The 21,947-nt window shown below is 33.1% G+C and overlaps 2 protein-coding genes and 1 long non-coding RNA gene across 4 annotated transcripts; 2 read left to right on the forward strand and 1 right to left on the reverse strand.

Annotated features, from left to right (window-relative positions):
• Nucleotides 1-1,663: 1,663 nt before the first annotated feature.
• On the forward strand, nt 1,664-3,353 carry LOC106666452 (tankyrase-1-like). The gene is made up of 4 exons (XM_014393653.1): nt 1,664-1,776; nt 2,350-2,609; nt 2,665-2,796; nt 2,863-3,353. The coding sequence occupies exons 1-4, from the start codon at nt 1,767-1,769 to the stop codon at nt 3,322-3,324; spliced, it is 864 nt and encodes a 287-aa protein (XP_014249139.1). The 5' UTR covers nt 1,664-1,766; the 3' UTR covers nt 3,325-3,353.
• Nucleotides 3,354-5,412: 2,059 nt separating this feature from the next.
• LOC106666550 (mitogen-activated protein kinase kinase kinase 7-like) lies at nt 5,413-20,659 on the reverse strand. The gene is made up of 12 exons (XM_014393825.2): nt 20,380-20,659; nt 20,088-20,313; nt 15,541-15,655; nt 15,337-15,479; nt 15,077-15,266; nt 14,890-15,020; nt 14,736-14,831; nt 14,591-14,670; nt 13,943-14,105; nt 6,259-6,377; nt 6,071-6,202; nt 5,413-6,014 (listed from the first exon to the last, which is right to left on the reverse strand). Exons 1-12 carry the CDS (start codon nt 20,599-20,601, stop codon nt 5,916-5,918), a joined length of 1,716 nt encoding a protein of 571 aa, XP_014249311.1. The 5' UTR covers nt 20,602-20,659; the 3' UTR covers nt 5,413-5,915.
• On the forward strand, nt 12,720-16,337 carry LOC106666551. Of its 2 annotated transcripts, XR_001340449.2 has the most exons (4): nt 12,720-12,881; nt 12,959-13,308; nt 13,441-13,695; nt 15,973-16,316. It is a non-coding gene; the product is annotated as an uncharacterized LOC106666551 (long non-coding RNA). The 2 variants fall into 2 exon arrangements; XR_001340448.2 differs by having other exon boundaries at nt 12,720-13,308; nt 15,973-16,337.
• Nucleotides 20,660-21,947: the final 1,288 nt, after the last annotated feature.

The following is a 21,947-nucleotide window of genomic DNA, read 5'->3' on the forward strand; positions in this document are numbered from 1 at the left end:
CATTTACACATTTTTGAACCAAACTAAACAGACCCATATTATTTCTCAAGGAGTTTGAAATGAAGACAGGCTAAGGTGTGGCAAGATCATTAATGATACCTCATTCAGCCTGTTTTTTTTGTTTTTGTTTTTCACCTCACACCCATCAAATACATGGGCTCAAATAAATACCAAGTAGACTTCATTTTCACTGATTTTAGCATAATTACACAAAGATGTACTGGTTTGGTGCAAAACGAGCATTGCTGATACTTCATTCAGCCAGTATTTCAAATGTGTATGTCATTTTTTTCATGGGCTCACATCAGTACCCCATTTCCACAGAATTTGACATAACTGTACAGTTTATTTGGTGGGGGATGTGGTGCAATGAATTTTGTATATTGAAAGTATGCCAAGCTTTCAGTATTTTATTTCACCTTCCTCAGGGCTATATTCTCAGTCAATTTTTAAAATTATTTTCTTTTATGGAACACTATTATTATTTTCTTTTGGACGACACCGCAATCTTATCAACACACTCCAATCCTATCCTAGCAACAGAAGCACTCCAACAACACCTGAACCTTATTACCAACTGGTGCAATCTGTGGCGGATCAGGTTAAACGAACAAAAAAGCAAACACGTTACATTTACGCTCAAATGACAAACCTGTCCACCAGTGCACATTTACAACAAAATAATACCACCATCGAACCAAGTCCACTACCTTGGGCTTTATTTAGATAGTAGACATACTTGGAACCCACATACACGATTAAAACGGCAAGAACTTAACAAAAGATATGGACTACTCAGACACCTTCTTGGACCAAAATCAAAACTAAGCATACATAACAAACTAACCGCTTACAAAACACTCATCAGACCTATTTCCAAATTCATTCATTCAGACCAACGAATTCAGTTTTTTCAATCTAAAGTTCTCCGCCGTATCCTCAATGCTCCCTTCTACATCACAAATCAAACGATCCATAAAGATCTTAAAATCCCTTTCGTGAAAGATCTTATCCATACACGCTTCTTCACTTTTCACTCTAAACTCTCCCTCCATCCTAACTCACTAGCCCTAACTCTTTCCTCAAAATCTCACCCTTACAATCCTCCACGCCGTTTAAAACGACGATGGCCTCGTGACCTTCTATCTAACCCACCGAATTAACTTTTACTCCCCCCCCTCCCCAATTAAATAAAAGTTGGTTTCTCTCCCCACTGCCTCCTGGTCTGACAGGTCTGTCAGATTAGTTTATAACTATTTGCTCAATGTATATTATGTACAGATAACAATAAATAAAATAAATATCGTCAAAAATTTTTTTTTTAAATTCTTTTATCAACATGTTTAATACTTTTTTTTTCTTTTTGTACCAATATAATGGTTTTTATAATAAATAGTACTTTTTCAAATTAATATCACAGAAACAATCACAATTTCTGATATAATATACTTAGAAAAGAACAAACACAACTGCCTATTCTCTCAGATTTTTCAGTGGTTAGACTCAATTACCATGAAATGCTCCTGACGAAATACAATCAATTTTATTAGTTTTATGGTTTTTAAAACTAATAGGCACAACTGGATCAATGTACTCTTTTGCCTCATAGTTTACACATTGCATTATCCATTTAATAAAACCGTTTAGTTCAAATATGCATGTTTTTCAGTTCACACATGTTTTTAAATTGGTGTAAAAATTATTACAATTGCAATACATTTCAACGAAACTGCACACACTCACTATAATTTCTGTCATAGTTTAACATGCATTCAGGTAAAGTTTTGACAAATATAGTAATAATTTGTTATAAGAGTTGTTTCAATTTATTTGAGAAAAATTCTTAAACTATTATATTATAGTGTTATATTTTAATCCCTTTGGATGCTCTTAAATTTGTGCAAAATTTATTTTTCTACATTTACGAAATTTCTCTCGTTGTTTAACATGCATTGATTTTTCTCCTTAACTTTTATGTTATTGGCAGATGCATACTTTTAAATCTATACAACATAAAATGTCATCATACTAACATTTTATAAAAGTGGTACATTTTTTAACTAGAAAGCATATTTCTATGTTTTTGTTCTAAATTTGCATGTTATCCTCCAGCGGTCGAACCAATCCATGTAAAAATTTTGTTAAAATGAAGATAACTTTGTAAACATATTTATTTGAATGACTATGACTCAAGGGATCAGCGTTTTTCATCAAAACTAAAAAATATTTTTGTAAAGGCGATTTTTTTTTTTTACTGTTAGGGATAATTAGTCTTTGATTATAGGATGGCTTAAATTTAGATTTCTATAATTAAAAAACTGAAATTATAATTTGAATTTTTAATTGCAGAAAACCTATCACCCAAAGACAAATATTTACTCCGTTCAGTCATGTTCAACAATATAGAGGGTGTTGTTCGTGCAATAGAACTTGGAGCCGATATAAATATGGTTCCAGATGATGGGCTCACTTGCATTCACTTAGTGGCCGAAAAGGGATTTATCGAATTGACAAAATTGCTAGTCTCTCTGCCGGGGATACAACTGGACGTTTTATCCTCCTTCGGTTGGAGTCCGCTCTCCAATGCAGTTTACTCCAACCATCTAGAGGTAAATTATTCTGGGGGGTGAGACCAATTATTAGAATAACTAATATTTTATCTAGATATGTACAATTTTGTTGCAATCAGGGGCTAATCCAAACTTCCGAGTTGTGTTTGAACAAACTCCCCTTCACATTGCAGTTTTTTACAAACGCCCTATAATCGTTGCAGAATTGATTAAATATGGAGCAGATGTGAGTATTATAAGTTTCTTAATGTTTTTATGTACATATTATTATTATTATTATTTTTTTTTTAAGGTAAATAGTGTTGACTGTTTTCACCAGTCACCATTACATCTAGCTGTGTTCTCACAACCGAGTGCAACCATTACAAAGATTCTTATGGATTCAGGTGCTGATCCAAATTTCAAGAGTAAGTCCAGGCTGTCGATTCTCACTGAAGCTGTACTCGTCGCTTGGACACCGTACCACACAAAGATTATATCGTTCTTAATTAATTTTGGTGCTGATGTAATGGCAACAGATGACATTAAGAGGGAGACGCCACTTCATAAAGCCGCCCTCAACGGTTATGTTCCAGCTTTAAAACTGCTCATTCAACATGGGGCGGACATTAACGCGAAAAATGCGTACAATCAGCTACCGGTCGACCTGGCAAGACTGCATGGCAACCATGACGCAACTGAAGAACTTGTACTTATAGATGATTTTTTTACATATCAAGAACTCAAAGAACTTATGGACAAAGTCTACAGTTAATTCTCAGTTGTAAACATGATATTTTTTTAAATCAATTTTTTTTTTTTAAATCTCAATGTACTGGCCGATTATTTTAATTTTACTGTAACTTAGCAGCACTTCTAAAATTTAGTTATTATAATTACACTGACAGCAGGTCATAGAATACTGTCTCTCTACAGAGATGTTATTGGTAAAAGATGAGAAGGAAAATTTTATGTAAGTATTAGAGGTTGGATATTAGAGTAGAATTTTTTGTAGCTGAATTTTGCAATATCTTTTATAAAAACATTTAAAGTATGGATGGTGGCAGTTGGACACAAGACACTGACTGCAGTGTAGAATGAAGGATTTAAGATCATTTATCAAAATTGCTAAATGTAGATCCATCAGAGAGTAGATTAAGAATAAGTATTCAGTTCAAGTGTTTTATGAGATGTGAAAAAATTCATTAAAGACCATCAGTGATACTAACGGCATATATTCTAAACCAAAGACGTTCTAGGACTATAAGGATAATAGGACTGCTGATTGGGCACTGGAGGTATGGAAATAATTGAGGTGAACGAAGTATATTAAATTATTGGTAGAAAAGGATAATTCTACTCACAAACCGTTTATCCATATTTCAAGCAATATGAAACGAATGAATTGTCTCAGAGCAGCCAAAACAAGCCTGTGCATATATTGCAAAAAAGAAGAAAAAACCGAAAAACATGGATACTGCCCAAGGTAGCGGATGACATTTTCAGTAGGAAGGCTGGACTCCAAATGGAGAAAGTAACAGGGTCGGTGTTGATGGACAGAATGGCATACATCAGCAAGTTAGGTTAGAGATATCAGTGGTATATGCAGTAATGGACCAAGGATGCTATCCCACATCCACCTTGTACAAAGGAGAATGAGACTCAACATGAAACATGTGTCATAGCCAGTGGGAATTGACAATACAACAAATGACTAAAGTTGACAAGGATCTTTGCCAAGGATATAACACTCTGGAAAGATGTTCTATTGAGATTAGTGAACTAGTGAACCCTGCAAAATTAGACATTCCCTGTCAGTCAATTCAAGAATCAAACTACATGGTGGAAACAGATGGAAGCAAAACAGAAAATGGCAGTGTGCTGTAATTGTGCACCGGTTGGATGGCTCCTCTGCAAGTTAGCGAATCAATGCAACAACAATCAAGCCCTAGCAATAGCCAAGACACTGGAATGGACGTTAAATTTTGACGAGACACCAAACTCCAAGCAAGAATATTAGTTATTAGCTCAGACAGTGAAGTTGCAATTGCCTAAATAACAGATCGGTGCATCTGACAGTGATGGAAGGAATCAGACATCTTGGAAAAAATTCTGAAGGCTTTCGAATGGAAGATAAATCTGCAAGATAGGTCATGGGTGAAAGCCTATGCTGGAACCTGAGGAAATGAGGAAGCTGGCAAAACAGACAGCTTAAGATCAATACCTGCTCAATTTCATGAGGTCCCCAGGTGTGGGAAGGAATTTGAAATAAGGAAAGGTGTGGGATGCCCTTGAGTTCCAGAACAAACCTAGAAAGGCTTGATCAAAAGCCTGCTAGATATTGAGGGAGACCCTTGATGATGTCAACACTGTTAACAGTGGAATAATGATACTCAAAAATCCAAAATGATGGTCGTGAATTGTATTAAGATTCGAGGGTGGGGAGTATTTGACTGTAGAGCTTTTTAATTGGCAAGAATTGGAAGTAAACTGATAAGGCGGTGGGAATTTGGAATGTAATGACATTGTTCGGGTTAGGGATTGGGTGAACCATGGAAAGCAACAGGGCTGTCGGGAAGTGATTCATATAGTTGCATTATAAAGGGTGGTTAGGAAAACTATGGTTTTGTTGGGAATTTATGAAGGATTGAAGGTGTAATAAGGTCAAATCTAGGAGCTTTTTGTAAGAGTGGGTTTTTAATTTTGTATTTGATGTTAGAAAGGGTTAAAGGACAGATAGACGGGTAGATACCTTTACTTACAGATAGTGGAAACTACTCTTTCATTAATTTTTAAACTGTAGTGGTCTTCAGCTTGATCTATTCTGCCTAAAGATGGTGGAAGGGAAAAATTATACTCTGGGTCGTCATTAATAGTAATTTTTATTGCATTTTTGTAACTAAGCAGCAGTATAAACCAAATTTTTGTGCACGTCATAACACTGAGAACTTACAAAAATAATCTCCGATCTCTAAGATTAAAATAAACTCGAGAAGTAAAGCACAACTATAATTTTCTTTTTCTGCAAATACTCAACCAAGGCTTAATTTCAAGATTATAGAACAATTAATTTAATGCTTTGTACATATATATTTTTTTTAAACCTTCACTTAGTATCAGGTATCAGTAGGCCTAACTAACCAAAATTTCAATTTATAACAATTAAAAAAATCAAGACATATAAAACCAATATAAAAAAAAGAAAAGAAAAATTTATTCCAAAATATTACGTCCTAAAATGTACTCACTTATATAAAAAATAATTATTAATTTTTACAATGTTCAAGGACTAGTGATCACGAAAAACTAATTGGAATTATTTACAACAATAATTTACAGTATTATAATAAGAGGAAGCACTATAAACTAGGTCGGATGAGTGTGAATTAATTGATTTTCTGATATTTGTTGTTGTCGCGCTTTAATCTGTTCTTTCAAGCTCTCCTTCAATTTGATCAGGTTTTCCTAAAATAAAAATAAGATAAATAAGAAGATCAGTGAATATGGAGAAAAACAAAAACCTTTTCATTTTCGAGACGATGAATGTCCTGCTGTTCCTTCTCAGTGGACACGGAAAGTCTTTCACTGAGTTCATCAAGGGACTTGGCCAGAAGTGCGATCTCTGTTTGCACTTTGAAGTATTCTTGTGCACTCTGAAAATTTCCATAGTAAAACTTGTGATCGAGATAAATTTTTAATCTTTTCCTACTCGTGTATGCTCCTTGTAAATCTCTACAGAGCGCTCCGAAGTTGGGTCAGGAGGTATCGGCCTTAGCTGTGGGTCGAGCATCGTCTGATAAACATCAAGGTCGTGATTTGGCTTCCTGCCTGAAATTTAGAAAAATTAAATTCACAATCAAAGAAAGAGACAAATTGTAAAACTTTAAAAAAAAATTTTAATGACTGTACAATATATTGTCTCTGATCATACTAAATTTGCTAGTTTTATCAGACACTATTATAGAATATCACTATGTTTAAACAAATCTAACAGAAAAATCTACGAGAATATACGGTAATGAAGGATGATCAAGCTATAAGGCTCATCACCTCACAGTCCATGCTTCACAGTTATATTTTTGGGTTAAAACAAAATCTGAAAGTTAATCTAGATTCTCCATATATAATAAAATAAAACTGTGAAATAAAATAAAAATAGTCGACTTTAAAACTGATGGGTCATTGTATTAGTTCATTGTCACTGAACGAATCAGGAGAATTTTGTTAAGCTGTAAGCGATACAATATTTTTAAATAAATAATAATGTAGTTACTACATAGTATTATTAAACAATATTATTTAGAACAAAAAAAAAAATTGTATACAATTGTCATTCTTTTGAGATGAGAGATGATTGAACTCTGAATAAAAGAATACAAAAATAACAACAATAATGCTTTGCTTAGTCTCTCTAATATTTAATCATTTATGTAGTTTGATGATGAGAATAAAACATGTTTTCTTTTTTGGATAATTAAATCCTTTCAATATTTTCAGAATATAATATTGATATAAGTTCTATCATTGCTTAACATTAAGATAATTTTTTAAATTGTTCTAATTAGTGTAGTGTACAAAAATCAGCACTTCTAATCAACAAAGAAAATAATTAAAAAATCAAAACATATTTTAAAAAAATACTGTATGCATGTATTTATATTGAACCCACATATCCAGTCAAATGGATTATCATGACTTTTGTTTTTCCACCCCCCCCCCCCAAAGGAAAAGGACTTGAAACTTTATGTATATTTAAAACAGAGAAAATTCCAAGGACTCACTGCTGTAAACATATATCGCATTGGATTCGACTGAGAACCATCTGAAATCACACATTGTACTATCAACTAATGCCGAGACCACACTAAATCTGCCCTCTGAGTCAGCTTCTTAACTTAGAACTCCCCTTAAGCCCCACCAGACTCAAATGCGTGTTGATACATACTTGACAAAAAATAAATTAATTAATTAAAAAAAATAATATTGTTTTAATTTTTGTTTTGTTTGAAATTTTTTTTTATGTTTATTTAAAATATACATAATTTATCTGTTTCAAGTTGAATTGAACACTTTGAATATCAAATTAGTTCAATAAATTAACAGTTTCTTTTTTGCCCAATCCCATCTGCAAAGTAAAACTTTTATTAAAGTATATCTTAAAAAAAAAAAAAAAAAAAAAAAAAAAAGTCAAAACTGACTTAAAAACATTTTAAAAAATTCCAAATTCATCCGTGATTCAAACACCTTCATTACAAAATTCCCACTTTCTATTTCATCATAAAAATTATGGTAATTAATTAACTAAATAGTAGAACAATGGTAACATTCTTTTGACACTGGGCCAAGAGAAGGCAGGTGGAACAGCTGCGTTCCTCCTTGTTCAACTAATTCCGGCTGAGGTGGAACGTTAAGCGTGAGTCATCGCAGAATCCACGAAATCGATTGCGATTTATTAAAGAGGACGCGAAAATTAACGCACTATTTTCAGCCATAAACTATCAAATGTTTACTCTTTTTTTTTCAAATTAAAAAAAAAATCATAGAGTTTTTTCAGTTCAAATTTCAACAACACATAAAAATGTTAAACAATTTCATACGTATAATTTAATGTTTATTAATAGAGTGAAAGCAAAACATAGGAGATTGAATCTTAAAACTGAAGTTTTTGACTTGTAGTTGAGGAAGGGGTTTAATGCCCTCAAACAAACTCAACAGTTTAGAAATCTATTTAAAGATGGCCAACGTTAAGGAAGAGGGAGAAGACACGGATTTAACATCTTTACTAACAAACCTTCCCTTTTGTAATAATTTATTTGAAATTGTCATCCCATCACTATTTAAAGGATAAGGAGAATGTAAGCAATGGGGGTCCTTGTGAACTGCTATTTTTAAAAATGATTGGCTTGGACAGATAAAATTGAAATCTTTAATTTTGGCCTGTTCTGCGCATTTTGTTTCCTCTTCGAACAGGATTTTACAAACTAAAAAACATTTTAAAGCGAGAATTTAAAAAAAATATTGCTTTAAACTTATTGAATTTTGGCTTTTTCCAAATCCAAAATTAACATATTTATCAAAAATTTATTTGCAGATTCTTTATCATTTCTCTCTGCAATTTCTTTTTCATGAATTGTTTAATAATATAACATCTTATATGATTGATGATGATACAACTATACAATATGTATATTGTATTATAACTATAAATAATAACGTATAAGTTATGAGTCAAAATCTTAGAAAGAAATGTTAACCTTCGTGCAGTCACACTGGAGTAGTTTTGTACCCCAGAGAATATTTTTCTTATCTTGCAGAGTACTTAAGCCTATAGCCTTGTTCTATTCTAAAAATAACGTATAAGGAAGAAATCTATCTGTGAAGAAAAAATCATCCTTGGCATATAAAACTATTATTATAATTTTTTAAACTATTTAATGACATCTACTTTTTTCTGGTACTTATTGAGACATTCACTGATCATAGGCAAAATTTAATAAATGCTCTTTAGTCTATCAGATTCATTGTAACGTTATTTCTCATAGGAACTCAAAAAAATGGTTGCATAAATGTTCCCTGCGGTTCAAATGGTACAGGGATGGAGATTTTGTATGCCACCACTAGCTGCAGGAAGTTTCTTTTCCTCAGATATCTTAGATTCAACGATTTGCGACATTTTTGATTAATTTTTGAATATGCACGTTTGTAATTAGTAACAATTAATTAAGGCTTTTAGTTGAGATGAAAAAAAGTTAATGGCACGAGAGGGATTCGAACCCACGACCTTCGGCTAGATACGCTGCTGCTCTACCACCTGAGCTAATGTGACCTCGATCCACTCGGACATCAACTCCCCATCTCAACCCCACCTTATGAGTTTTCCCTCCTTTTGCCATTTTTCAAGGAGGGAAAACTCATAAGGTGGGGTTGAGATGGGGAGTTGATGTCCGAGTGGATCGAGGTCACAATAGCTCAGGTGGTAGAGCAGCAGCGTATCTAGCCGAAGGTCGTGGGTTCGAATCCCTCTCGTGCCATTAACTTTTTTTCATCTCAACTAAAAACCTTAATTAATTGTTATGTATTAATTGGTCAAGCGGACCACAAAAATAGTGAATTAAGAATTTGTAATTAGTAGTATATGCCTAGTTAACCTGCCAAATACAGTAGTAAGATGATTGCATTCTGCGATGTCTTTCTACATTATCAAAATGGAAATATACTTAAGAACTCAACCTTCTGCTGGTTCATATCATGCTTACGATTCACCTCAAGAGTCAATTTGGTGGACGTTTATGCTTAGTCACACTGATTGAAAATTCTAACACAAATCTTACACGATACAGTTGGTTTATATCCCAAAAGACATATTTGTTTTTTTTTTATTTGTGGTTAATAACTGTTCAAATTTATTTTTGGTTTTCCTTCTTCCCCACAAATTGTAATTATATAATATGTAATTATAATGCTGAGTAGTCATTTGTTCTGCCAATATGGGGTCTACCTCAGCCAGGAACACACCCGATGCTGACAAAAATCTAAAGTCCATTTTTCCATAAATTCTACCCTACTCTATGCTCTGCGATCTCCACTGTCCAGATTTTTGTCGGGTCGCATCGAGCACAGTCGAAGACAAAAGAACCGGACACTCATTTATTCAAACTACATGTATTATTGCCGTTATATCAATTACTACATACTTATTTTAATGTAAACCAAATTAACCAAAATCAAAAATTCATTAGTTTTTATTTAAAAAAATTCATTTTAATGGTTTGGTTGAATAATTGAATTTATTAGTTTTACTAATAAAATTTAACTAACAATTTATTTCATGGTTTTGCTCATAAAATTACACCATTTTTGTCGAGAAGCTTCAGAACTGGACACTCATATTTTTGTAGTTTATTTCAAACTAAGTATTTGTAATTTTGTCGTTATATTAATTACAAATTACAATTTTAATGTAAGCCAAATTAAACGAGATCAAAAGTTCGTAAGTTATAAAAATTATTTAATTATGATGGTTAAGAAGAAAATTTATCAAAACACCTAAATAACTTTATTTAAAACAATTAAGTTTAACAAACAATTTATTACAGGGTTTTGCTCAAAATAGTGCATTAAGAACAAAAGAGGCGATGTGATTGCGATACTGATTTCTGATTCACGTTGTGCGACTGTACGTGGCGTGCGCTTGACATCGTATAGATGTGCACACCCTATCAAAACGTGGCAAGGCGTCGGGTAGCATCTATGTGCTTTTTTTGGGGGGTTTACGCTGGCATATTACCCATGAAGTTTTCTATTTTAATTTTACTGTCGAGCGGGATCGGCCGACCAGGCCCACACCCACTCACTCAGCTCAATCATCTTCTAAATTTTCATGGTTGAAGATAATCAAAACGTAACGTTTATCAACTTTAGAAATCCATAGATTATGTTGAATGCTGATGGATTGTTGCTTATTAGAACAGTTTCTAAGTTTATTGGTTTGGAAACGTTTGGGACTTTGCTCAGATTTTTTAGCAGTTTATCTTTTTCATTTTCGTATTCTGGGCATTCAAAAATTATGTGGGAAGGATTTGAAGGGCAATCGCAAGTGGGACAGTTTGGAGACGATGCCAAACTGATTCTCTTCTTGTAGCTACCCCATAGGCCATGATTTGACTTGTCTAAAAATAGTAGAATAGAACTCCTTTGACATTCCTTCTGGGCTATTGCCTTCCGAAAACCATGGTTTTTTCTTGAGCTCAGGGAACAAAGACCTGTAATAATTGCCGACATTTGTTGTGTTGTATTTTTCTTGCCACAGATTTCTACAAAACTTTTTCAAAAAGTTTTTGCCGTCATCTTTAGGAATTTTAATGTCAAAGATTGGACCTGATGTTGCAGCCTCTTTTGCAAGTGCGTCCACTGTTTCATTTTGCCATAAGCGTGCATGCCCTTTCACCCAACACAATGCCACCCTTTTTCCCATGATTTTTGTCTCTAGCATTTTCCTACAAATTTGGGCAAAAATATAGTTTCTGCATTTATATTCTGGGGTAATGTTATTTAACCTTTCTACAATGCTTCAACAGTTTCAACAGTCTGTGAGAATAGAAAATTTAGAATCACCCAATTTCCGTATGTAATCGAGAGTGCTATCTATCGCAATTAGTTCTGCTGTCTAAACAGTCATTGAAGCTGGAAGTGAATGTTGTTCCTTATATTGATGTTTAGGGTCAAAAAGGGCATAACCTGTTTTGCCATCTATGGAAGAGCCGTAAATACATACACATGTTCTGGATATCTCTCGTTAATGTCGGCTAGGAATTCTTTTTGAGCAATATGAGGATTGAGCTGGGAATAATCTTTAAAAAATGTTCTCGAAATTGTTAATTAGTACCTCGTACTCCATCTGCTACATGGAGTCCACAGGGCTTTTAAAAAGGGAGTAGATGCAAGGAACCGACTGGAGGAAGGCCGACACCAGGGTGGGGGATTTCTTTTTTGGTAAAAGTTAGAACTTTTTCAGTGAGTGTAACTATTTTATTAAATGTAGGACTTTCCTGACAAAAAAGTTTGATAAGGAAGTTGAACGCTAAATTTAAGCGCCTCATTTCCAGAGGGGGCTCACAGGCTTTGGCTTCTAACGCAACTATGGGGATGCTTGGTAGACTTCCAAGAATTCGCCTTATGCATGCATTCCGAAGTGTATCAATTTTCTTTAACAGCGATTGGGAAGCTGCTCCATAAAAAATAGCCCCAGAGTCGAATACATAAATGTGTTCCTGGCTTTAGGCATGGTGGGTGGAGGATGGGAGAAAATTGCTATTTTTTTGCATTTAAGGTTGATTTTTTACAATTGAATTGTATTGAATACAATTGAACAATTGAATTTAAGGTTAATTTTTTTTGTGATAAGGTTATTGTAACTAGTAAATAAAAATATGCATACCATTGGTTTCCTATACAATTTGTAATAAACCTACAGAAATAGAAATAACTAAAAAAAAGGGGTGAGGTAAATTCAAACAGTAAAGTACCACAAGTTACAAAATGCAATTACATGTGTCATTTTTGAACTGGCACTGGGTCATTTATTAGATAATTAATATATATATAAAAAATTAATGTACACAAAATGGATGCCAATTCTGTTTTACTTACGCGGATGATATTTTGAAAATTTCCGAGACAGAAAGAAAAACAAATCGTCGATGCTTTGCTCTGGCAATGACAATAAATATTTTAACATATGTGATAAATGCAAGCAATTGGTATGTGGTAAACAAAAAAAAGTATAGGAAATTCTAATTTAACAGTGAGATAACAATGTAAAATAAAATAGTGGTAATAAAATTTTATCATACCTACCCATGAAATGTTTTCATAAAATGTAAGATTATATAACATAAGTAAAATTTTAGTATATACATGCAAATTTTTATTCATAAGCTGACTATGTACATACTTGTTTCGGCCAGAAAACATTTTCTTTTATAATCCAGAGTGCATGGTAATGTCCTATTCAGATGCCTTTTGTTTATTTTTTCCTTAATTGTCATTTTTGTAATTTGGCCATCATGCCCACACTTGGTCCGGATAAGGGGAGGAAGACAGTTTTTACACAGTTTTGCACTAATTTGAGAGTAACGTGAGAGGAGCGAAGCGTAGGAGGCATATGCTTACTGATAGGCGTACTAAAGGATGTAAAAAATTTACGGTCTGGAGCTGGTGGACTCAGGCCTGAACTCCGTCATCACCCCGATGCCCCGGGGTAAGTAGACTCCCTTTTTTTACAACCCCTTGTTATTTTAGCCTTATTTCAGTTCATACCATATTCCTTTCTTTTGTATATTTTTTTTAATTTATTTGATTTTATTAACTCTTTATTATTGTACTTTTTCAGTAAAAAAAAAAAATACACCGATGGCGGTGAGAATGTTAAAAAGAGAAGATATGACAAGATGGTAAAATTTATGCAGCAGTTAAAGTGGGAAAACATTATTTTATTCAAAAAGATTAAGAAAAAACATGGTTCTTGAGAACTGGATCATATTTGTACAAAATCAAACAAAAAATTGCCAAAGTGGGCAACTCGAAATGTTGTTGAGAGTTTCGAGTGTTTGTTAGAGTGTGAAGATTACTACATGCATATATTATGGTATAGATTTTGCATTTTTTATTTGTTTATGTATTTATTTTGCATTGTAAGAGCCAGTGAATCAGGGGCACATATAGGAGGAAAAAACTAGGACTGCTGAAATTCAAAACCAGTACGTTTACCGTGACCTGTTACAACCATTGATGCCTCTTTTTATTATATTTTTATGTATTATTGGAGGACAAGCCCCTGCTGATTTGATGAAAAATAGGCAAATTAAATATTTAAGAATCTATAAAATAAATACCTTCATTCTGAAATAACCCTGAAGGTGGTAATCCTGGTTCCTTCGAATTGGCAGAACCACCTTCTTTTTTGTCTTCCAGGCTTGGGCCCTCTCTTATGTTATCATCCCCAGTGGGTAAAGCACAGGCTAAGTCCAGCCCGTTTTTATCATCCCAACCCACGTCCTGAAATCAAAGTGATCTGGAGAATTCAAATATTGCTAATTTACAAAGACCAACCTACATTGGCATTAAATAAAACTTTAGAATTATATTTAGATGCTACAACATAAAATATATGGTTTTGTTATAGCATCTAAATATAATTCTAATATTTAGATGCTATAACAAAACCGTTTATTTTATGTTGTATAAATAAGACGAGACTTGTATGATAAACTTGTAGATCTCACGTCTTTTCTATTTTTTTCAAAATTTTTCCACTAATTTTGAATTATTCTTTGTGTTAGTTTGTTAAATTTTCCAATATGTGATAAGTGTTTATATTACACTTTTAGAATTTTTAGTCATTATCATTCACCTAATTCAAGTAGACTGGTTTTGATTGAAAATATGACTAATAATGCCAATACAAGTTGATTTTACTTTTTGATTTTACTTTGCCATTATTTGTTTATTCTACACATACATTACATTTTTATGCCACTCACTTCATCAATTTGAATGCTCAGTTGGGACATTAAATTTGGAACTTTTTCATATATGTTTAAATTCAGTTTTTTACTCTCTCCTTAAAAAATAAAATATGATCAGTGCATAAGACTTGAAAAAATAAAATAATAAGAATAAACTTACTCAACTGCTCGATGTATGAATCGGGAATTATTTCTTCAGGGAGTTCATCATCGTCAAATTCATTACTGTAGTCATAATCTTGTTCTTGACTACCCTCTTTAAACAAAATAAATAAATTATAGTTTTTATTTTATTTTATTTTTTTAATATGCACCATTTATTGATGAATCCTCCTCTTCCGATGTGATGGGCTCATCATAGCCAGAAAAATAAGGAAGCAGTAATTCCATAATTCTAACGACTTCTGATATTGACGGCCTTACCTCTAAGTCTTTATCCCAACATCTTAAATAAAAATAGATGTTTATACATATTTAACAAGGCAATATGATTTTACATACTTAGTTATTAATTTTTCAATGGGAGGAGGACAGTTGATGATGAGAGGAGGCCGAACACCTTTATGGACGGCCCACATTATTGTGTAAGCTGTCGACTGTATACCTTTATAAGGATTTTTCTCCCTAGTTATCACCTCCCACAATATAATACCCCAACTATAAACATCACATTTTTCTGTGTATTTAGAACCTAAAAATCATCCCACAAATTATCTTATCTGCTCTGAAAAAAATTAAAGTGGAAAATAATAGAACTTCACTTTCAAAAACTTCTGGTGCCATCCATGTGGCGCTCCCTTTGTTATTGGTCATGTAAGTCTTCTTATCACAAGCAGTGCCGAAATCACAAATTTTAAGAACTGTCCCTCCTTTGACGAGCAGCAAATTTGGAGGTTTAAGATCCCTAAGGAATAACAAAGATGATTTTAATTTTCTTGGAACTTTTGTAATATTTAAATTTTCACCTATGGATTAACGGCGGATTCATTGTATGAAGGTATTCTACTCCTTTAGCACATTGCAATGCCCAACTCATTGCATGGCCTGCTGTATATCTTTTTAGCGGTTGGGAATGGAGAACTGAAAAAGAATTCGTGTTTAGAAAATAAATAAAATAAAAATTAATTTTATTTTTAGCTTGATTGTTTCTGATCATTTTTATCTTCCTTTCCCCATGTTTTGGTCTGTCAGTTATGCTACTGTACATTTAACAAGTTATTCAATTTAATAATGTTTAGTTGTTTAGTGCCAGGATGTGGTTGGAAGTATACTCAAGCACAGAGAGCTTGTTATTAAAAAATAAAAAAATAAATAAAACTTGGATAATAAGAATAAGACAAGCAGACAATCTGAACAGCATTCCATTATTGAAACTAACTCAGTTTTTTAATGTGTAGGTAATGAACATACACTAATGAAACAAGATTAGATACAGAACAAAATTATACATTAAAAATATACACATGGCTGAAAATTAAAAATCAAGTTCAATTAATTGTACCAATCCGTGTGGACTGTGACACAAGGAGGAACTCACAACCCCCTCCAACTGAAAGCACCCCAGAAGAGGTAAGCATGGGTGGACGAAGGCAAGTGCGCTCGAGCTGTGGAAGTGTCCTTATTTGATATTGTTCATAAATCGAGTTGATGAGAGTTGGAGAGTGTAATTAAAGGCAGGCCAAATATTTTTTAACGTGGTTAATGTTATTCGTTTAATTGGTGAAGGGATTATTTTTACTGAAATTAAAATGATTATTTATTTTATTATAATTTTTCCTTCAATCTTTTGTTTACTCTCTAACATTCGCTGATTAAAATCCAGTAGATAGAGGGTGGCATTACAATCGATTTTTCGAAATGAAAAACTTGTCACAGGTATTAATTGATTATATCTGATAAAAATAAAAATTGGTACAAAAATCGAGGGTTTTTTTTTGTCCCTTTCAATGACTTTTAATTTGTTTTACATATTCATGTATCAGCTAATTTAATTAATCAAGATTATTTTATCAATATTAGAACTCTAGAAGATCTGAGTGGTTTAACAAGCTAACAATGCAAATATGAGCCGGAAGCGCTAACTTGGCCACACTGCATGTTGAATTAATTACAGTATTACATGGGAAGTGTGTACTTGAGTACTTCTTCAAATAATAACTAGTTTTATTAAATTCAGAAAACTAGAATATGAGGGGGGTTGGAGGAAAAACCAGAAGCCCTCACACCCTTCAGATTAGAACCACAAAACCCCTAAAGCATGCCAAATGCAGAACAAATGAATGGATAAAAAAATTGGCCATACATTGGATGAATTCACCGGGCACAAAGCTATCAAAGAAGTTTTTTATTTTTATTGTTGAGGATACCAGGACCTGTTGTTTCCACCGAGCAATGCAGCTCTATAGAGCTTATTGCACTCCTTCCTGACTCCATTTTGGACCCCCCCCCCGGTGTGATGGTTCATTTTGGAAGGGGGTCAGGACCAAATTCAGGGTCACTGAGATCCGATCCCATCTCAGGTCTTCCAGTCAATTTCTGTTGAGGCCACCGGTCCCCTAAGGTGTCAGAAAGTAATTCCAGAAGTGATGGTAGGAATGGAACCCATGACTATGGGGATCTACTAGCCGAGAGTCTGATGCCTTAACACTCGGCTACCGAGTTTGCCATCGTCAAAGAAGTTCCTCAACAAACAATATCTCAACCAGGAAAACATAAACCTACCTCTCTCTCAGCAGCTAAAAATTAAGTAAAATATATTGGCCATAAGACAACTGAACATTCCTATGTGGCTGCAAAGCCAGAAACGGTACGGCATCTTCGTTAAGGTGATAATATATAACATCTAACATAATAAAGATGAGTCAATTCCAAAATACGTAAAAATCGTTTAAATGAACACCGGTTGTAAAAACATATCGATTATAAGAACAAAATTTCTAGTTCCCGGCTAGCTTTATTGCAACTTAATGTATAAAATATCTGGTTATAAGAACATCATTAGTAAGAACATATCGCTTTTAGTGACCTAAAGTGATTGTATTTCTGAGAAAACAAACCTTTTATAAGAACTTCATGAGAAAATAACAGCACACAGCAGAAAATAAACACTTCCAAACTGGGCTCAAGATTTGCCCATTGAAAAGTTTGATTCAAGGATATGAAGACGTCAAGAATCATAGTTTAAGAAATTGTTGCAGGGGTCAAAGCAGAAGAAAATGATTTAGAAGAAGACAATGCCACAACAGATGATTCAAGTGAATTTTCGTGCCCCACTTTGAAGGAAATGTTCTCAGCTATAAATGTGGTAAATAAATGTTTAACATGTAATGACAATTTTGCAAAGGAATGTATGAAAATGACAGTGAAAGAACTCGTCACCATTACAGAAAATACTTTTTACATTCATTAAAAAAAATAAACAAACCAATATTACAGACTATTTTTCAGTTTTGCAGTAAATAAAATTTTTGTGATTAATCTTTTTTTTTAATCTTAAAACCTAAACAACGATAATTAAACAGGGCTTGAAATTCGCAAATGCTTTTTAGTTCCAAACTTGTTACTAAATGGGATTGCTAATTTCAACCCCTTAAAAGTAGTTCCAGAGGAATGACTGAAAGAGTCTTCAACTTTCAAAAAATTGATCAATAATTAAACAGAAAAAAATTCAGACGGTCCCTTGGATGTTCTTATAAACAATTTTTACTGTACATCTTTTAGGCTGCAGTGCCATTAAAGGAGACTAAAGTCAACAGCAGTAAAGTCACCCCAGAAATTAAAAAAAGAAAATAATAATAAAAAATATATATAGTTTTTCTAATTATTTATAGATGTTTTATCAAGAGAATACATTGAATGTACACTTCCCATATTACTCCATAAGTAAGTGCAAACATAGATTGTACTTCAATGGTGCTTAATTCTTAAAATTGTACTATTATCACTTTCTATTGTAATTGATTAAATCCATGACAAGTGGATAATTTCATTTGTTTAAATAATTATAGATGTTGAAGTCACACTACACCATTAAGTACATAGAGTCCAGTTCAATAGTGCTTAAGTATCTGTTCAAAAGTGAAACTAGGTTCATAATGTACATAATGCCATAATACTTTTGCACATTTCATTGCAACTATCCTTTTAAACATTTATTTTCATTCTGACAAAAATAATAAAAACAATCGAACATAATGGTAAGTTCAGAGAGTGCAGTTTAATGGTGCTTAATTAGTTACGCAAAAGAGTTTAAAAAGCATCATGTGGCTATGTCAGTGTAGGTCCCTGTCTTAGCATAAGTTAGGAATAGTTCATTTAAGGCCACCTATCCAGTAAAGAGCAAAGATACGTTTCCCAAAAACCTGGAAGTCATAGAAAGTATCAAAGAATGACCCACCAAATAACTAAAGTCGAGTAGTTATTTAGTGTATAAAAGTTGTCGCAGACACAGTTCATCAAGCTGTGGGACACTGCATTAACCTCTCTTCATTGAAACTCCAATAATATGGGACCATAATGGAAACACCTAAGAATTACAAGTTATTCCACGGCCACCCAGGGCTGAGATGAGATGAACGTTACACAATCAACAACAAGTGACATAAAAAGAATGTAGAATTCTCAGATTGTGTACTTATTGTATGACCATAACAAGTGAATTTAACTTTTCAAAATACATAATTATACATGTTTATCAATAGAACATGTAGAACCTGAAGCCTTTATACGGTAGGTACATAGTGTACAGTTCAATTGTGCTTAAGTACTTGTGAAACTATAACATTATGCACATAGTTTAATTATATTTTTGCACAATAATTAGTTATAATTATCTTTTTATACATTTATTTTAGGTCTAGAAGGAAATAGTAAGAGCAATTGAGCAGAGTGCAGTTCAATGGTGCTTGAGTACCATTTGAAAGAAGTTAGGCGTGTAGTAACACAAAATGACATAATTATTATTCGAAGATCGTGAGATGCGGTCTGGTGTGACGTAGGTGTTAAAAAACATTTTCTTTATCATGTCAACGTTTCAATCTTTATTGAGATCATCTTCAGGGCTCAAAGTGTTTGTTTTCTGCATAACTGTGTCATTCTTGAGTGGCAATCTCAACATGACAGACAAGATGAAGATCGAAATGTTGGCACGATAAAGAAAATGTTTTTCTAAAACCTACATCACACCAGACTGTCTCTCACGATTTCCGAATAATCATTAACTAACGGTTACTAAATACCACACATGACCTATAATTGTACAACATGGGAGAGTGCAGTTCAATGGTGCCTGACTACTTGTTTAAAAGAGTTAAGCGTGTAGTGACTTGAAATGACTTACAATTGTACAACAAGTTGGGAGAGTGCCGTTCAAAGGTGCTTGACTACTTGTTCAAAAGTGTTAAGTGTGTAGTGACACAAAATGACTTACAATGGTACAACCTAAGTTGGGAGAGTGCAGTTCAATGGTGCTTGAGTTCAAAAGATTTAAGTGTAGTGACACGAAATGACTTACAATTGTACAACGATCCGCCTTCGGCATATTCCATAACGAGTCCGACTGGTTTCTCTGTGCAGGCGCCGTACAACTTGACAATATTGGGATGTCTCACCCTGGATAGCTGCTTGAGTTCCACTTTGAAGGAAGCCTTCTCCGCCTCGGTTTCGATCAATTTGACGGCGACTTCTTTATTTTTCCACTCCGCCTTGTAGACGACCCCGAAGGAGCCTTTGCCGATCGGCTGGCATAAGATTGAAGATTATGAAGTGTGAATAACGTGAAAATTAAAAACAGAAAGTCTACTAACCTTCAATATAGTTATATCTTCATAGTTAATTTTCTCGACAAAGGTTTCGTTCGGCCCGACGGCTCCTTCGAAAGCCATCAGGCCTTCGTTTAGGTCGGATTTTTCAACTCTCAGTTTCAAAAAAATCACTTTGTACGCGAAGGTGTTAAACAAAAATAAAGGACCGATGAACAGCTGATGGACTTGACAAAACTTGACGTTGCCGCCATCTTCATAGTTCATAACACATTGATTTGTTCTGAAGACGCAATTCAAAAGAGCCGAAACTCACTCAATGAATGAAGGAATGAATGAATGAATGTAAAACATATCCAATTAAAAAAGAAAAACGAAATCAGTCTTTCCTATTTAATAAAAACAATTAAACAAGTTCAAATTTAAAACATTATTTTTTCTTCTTATATTAAATTAAATTAATTAATAACACAATTATGAAAAGTATAATTAACTTAAATTTGTTTCATCTTTCTATCTTCATAACACATTGATTTCTATTGAAGACGCAATTCAAAAGAGCCGAACTCACCCAACGAATGACTGTAAAACATATCCAATTTAAAAAAAAAATCAATCTTTCTTATTTAATAAAAACAATTAAAAAGGGGTAAATTTAAAACATTATTTTTTCTTCTCCTTAAATAATTAATCATATACAATGATGAGAAGTATAATTAATTTAAATTTGTTTAATCTTTTTTCAATCTTCATAACACATTGATTTCTAATGAAGATGCAATTCAAAAGAGCCAAAACGCCCAATGAATGAAGAAATGAATGAATGTAAAAATATCCACTTAAAAAAAAAGTTATTTAAATAATAACAATCAAACAAGACTAAATTGTAAACAGTATTTTTTCTTCTTAAATAATTAATCAGATACAATGATTAATTTAATTTAATTCAATTCAATTAATAATTAATTTAAAATTATTTCATGTTCTTATTAGATCATCATAACATCCCATTTATGTTTAGTAGTCTAATTGACCATAGCCGAAGGTCGTGGGTTTGAATCCCGCTTGTGACGACTTTTTCTTCTCAACCAAGACCTTACATAAAAAGAAAATTAATTGTAATAAATAACACCATAATTCACAATTTATTCTATTTCTAGTCAGTTGCATTATGTCCTACTTTTATGTATTGACCTATTTTCTGAATGCACAACTGTGAAACTAGATGAACCCCTAATATTATTTAAAAAAAAAGACAATTCATAGGTGTTTTTTTTTTTTTTTTTTAAATAAAAGGCGATCAACCGCTTTGGGTCATTTTCCGCCTATAATTCATAGGTTTTAAATTCAAGTTAATTGACAATTTCTTGCTTCTCAGGTAAGTTCCAATGCTTTATTTGTTACACACCAGTGTTTTCCGATAATAGATGGAGTAAAAGAAACGTTTGAAGGTAAAACCAGTAGGACCAAACATCATCAATATTCATCTAAAATTTTTCAAAAGGCGTGTAACAAGGTTAATAAATAGACAAAAAAATTGGGAATCAGGAGAATAGATCTGTACATATTAATTTTACAAACTAAAAATTGGACCATGTTCCGTTTCTCACAAT

The sequence above is a fragment of the Cimex lectularius genome, unplaced genomic scaffold, assembly GCF_000648675.2.
Source record: "Cimex lectularius strain Harlan isolate CLEC.00 unplaced genomic scaffold, Clec_2.1 scaffold90, whole genome shotgun sequence".
NCBI classification, from domain to species: Eukaryota; Metazoa; Arthropoda; class Insecta; order Hemiptera; family Cimicidae; genus Cimex; species Cimex lectularius.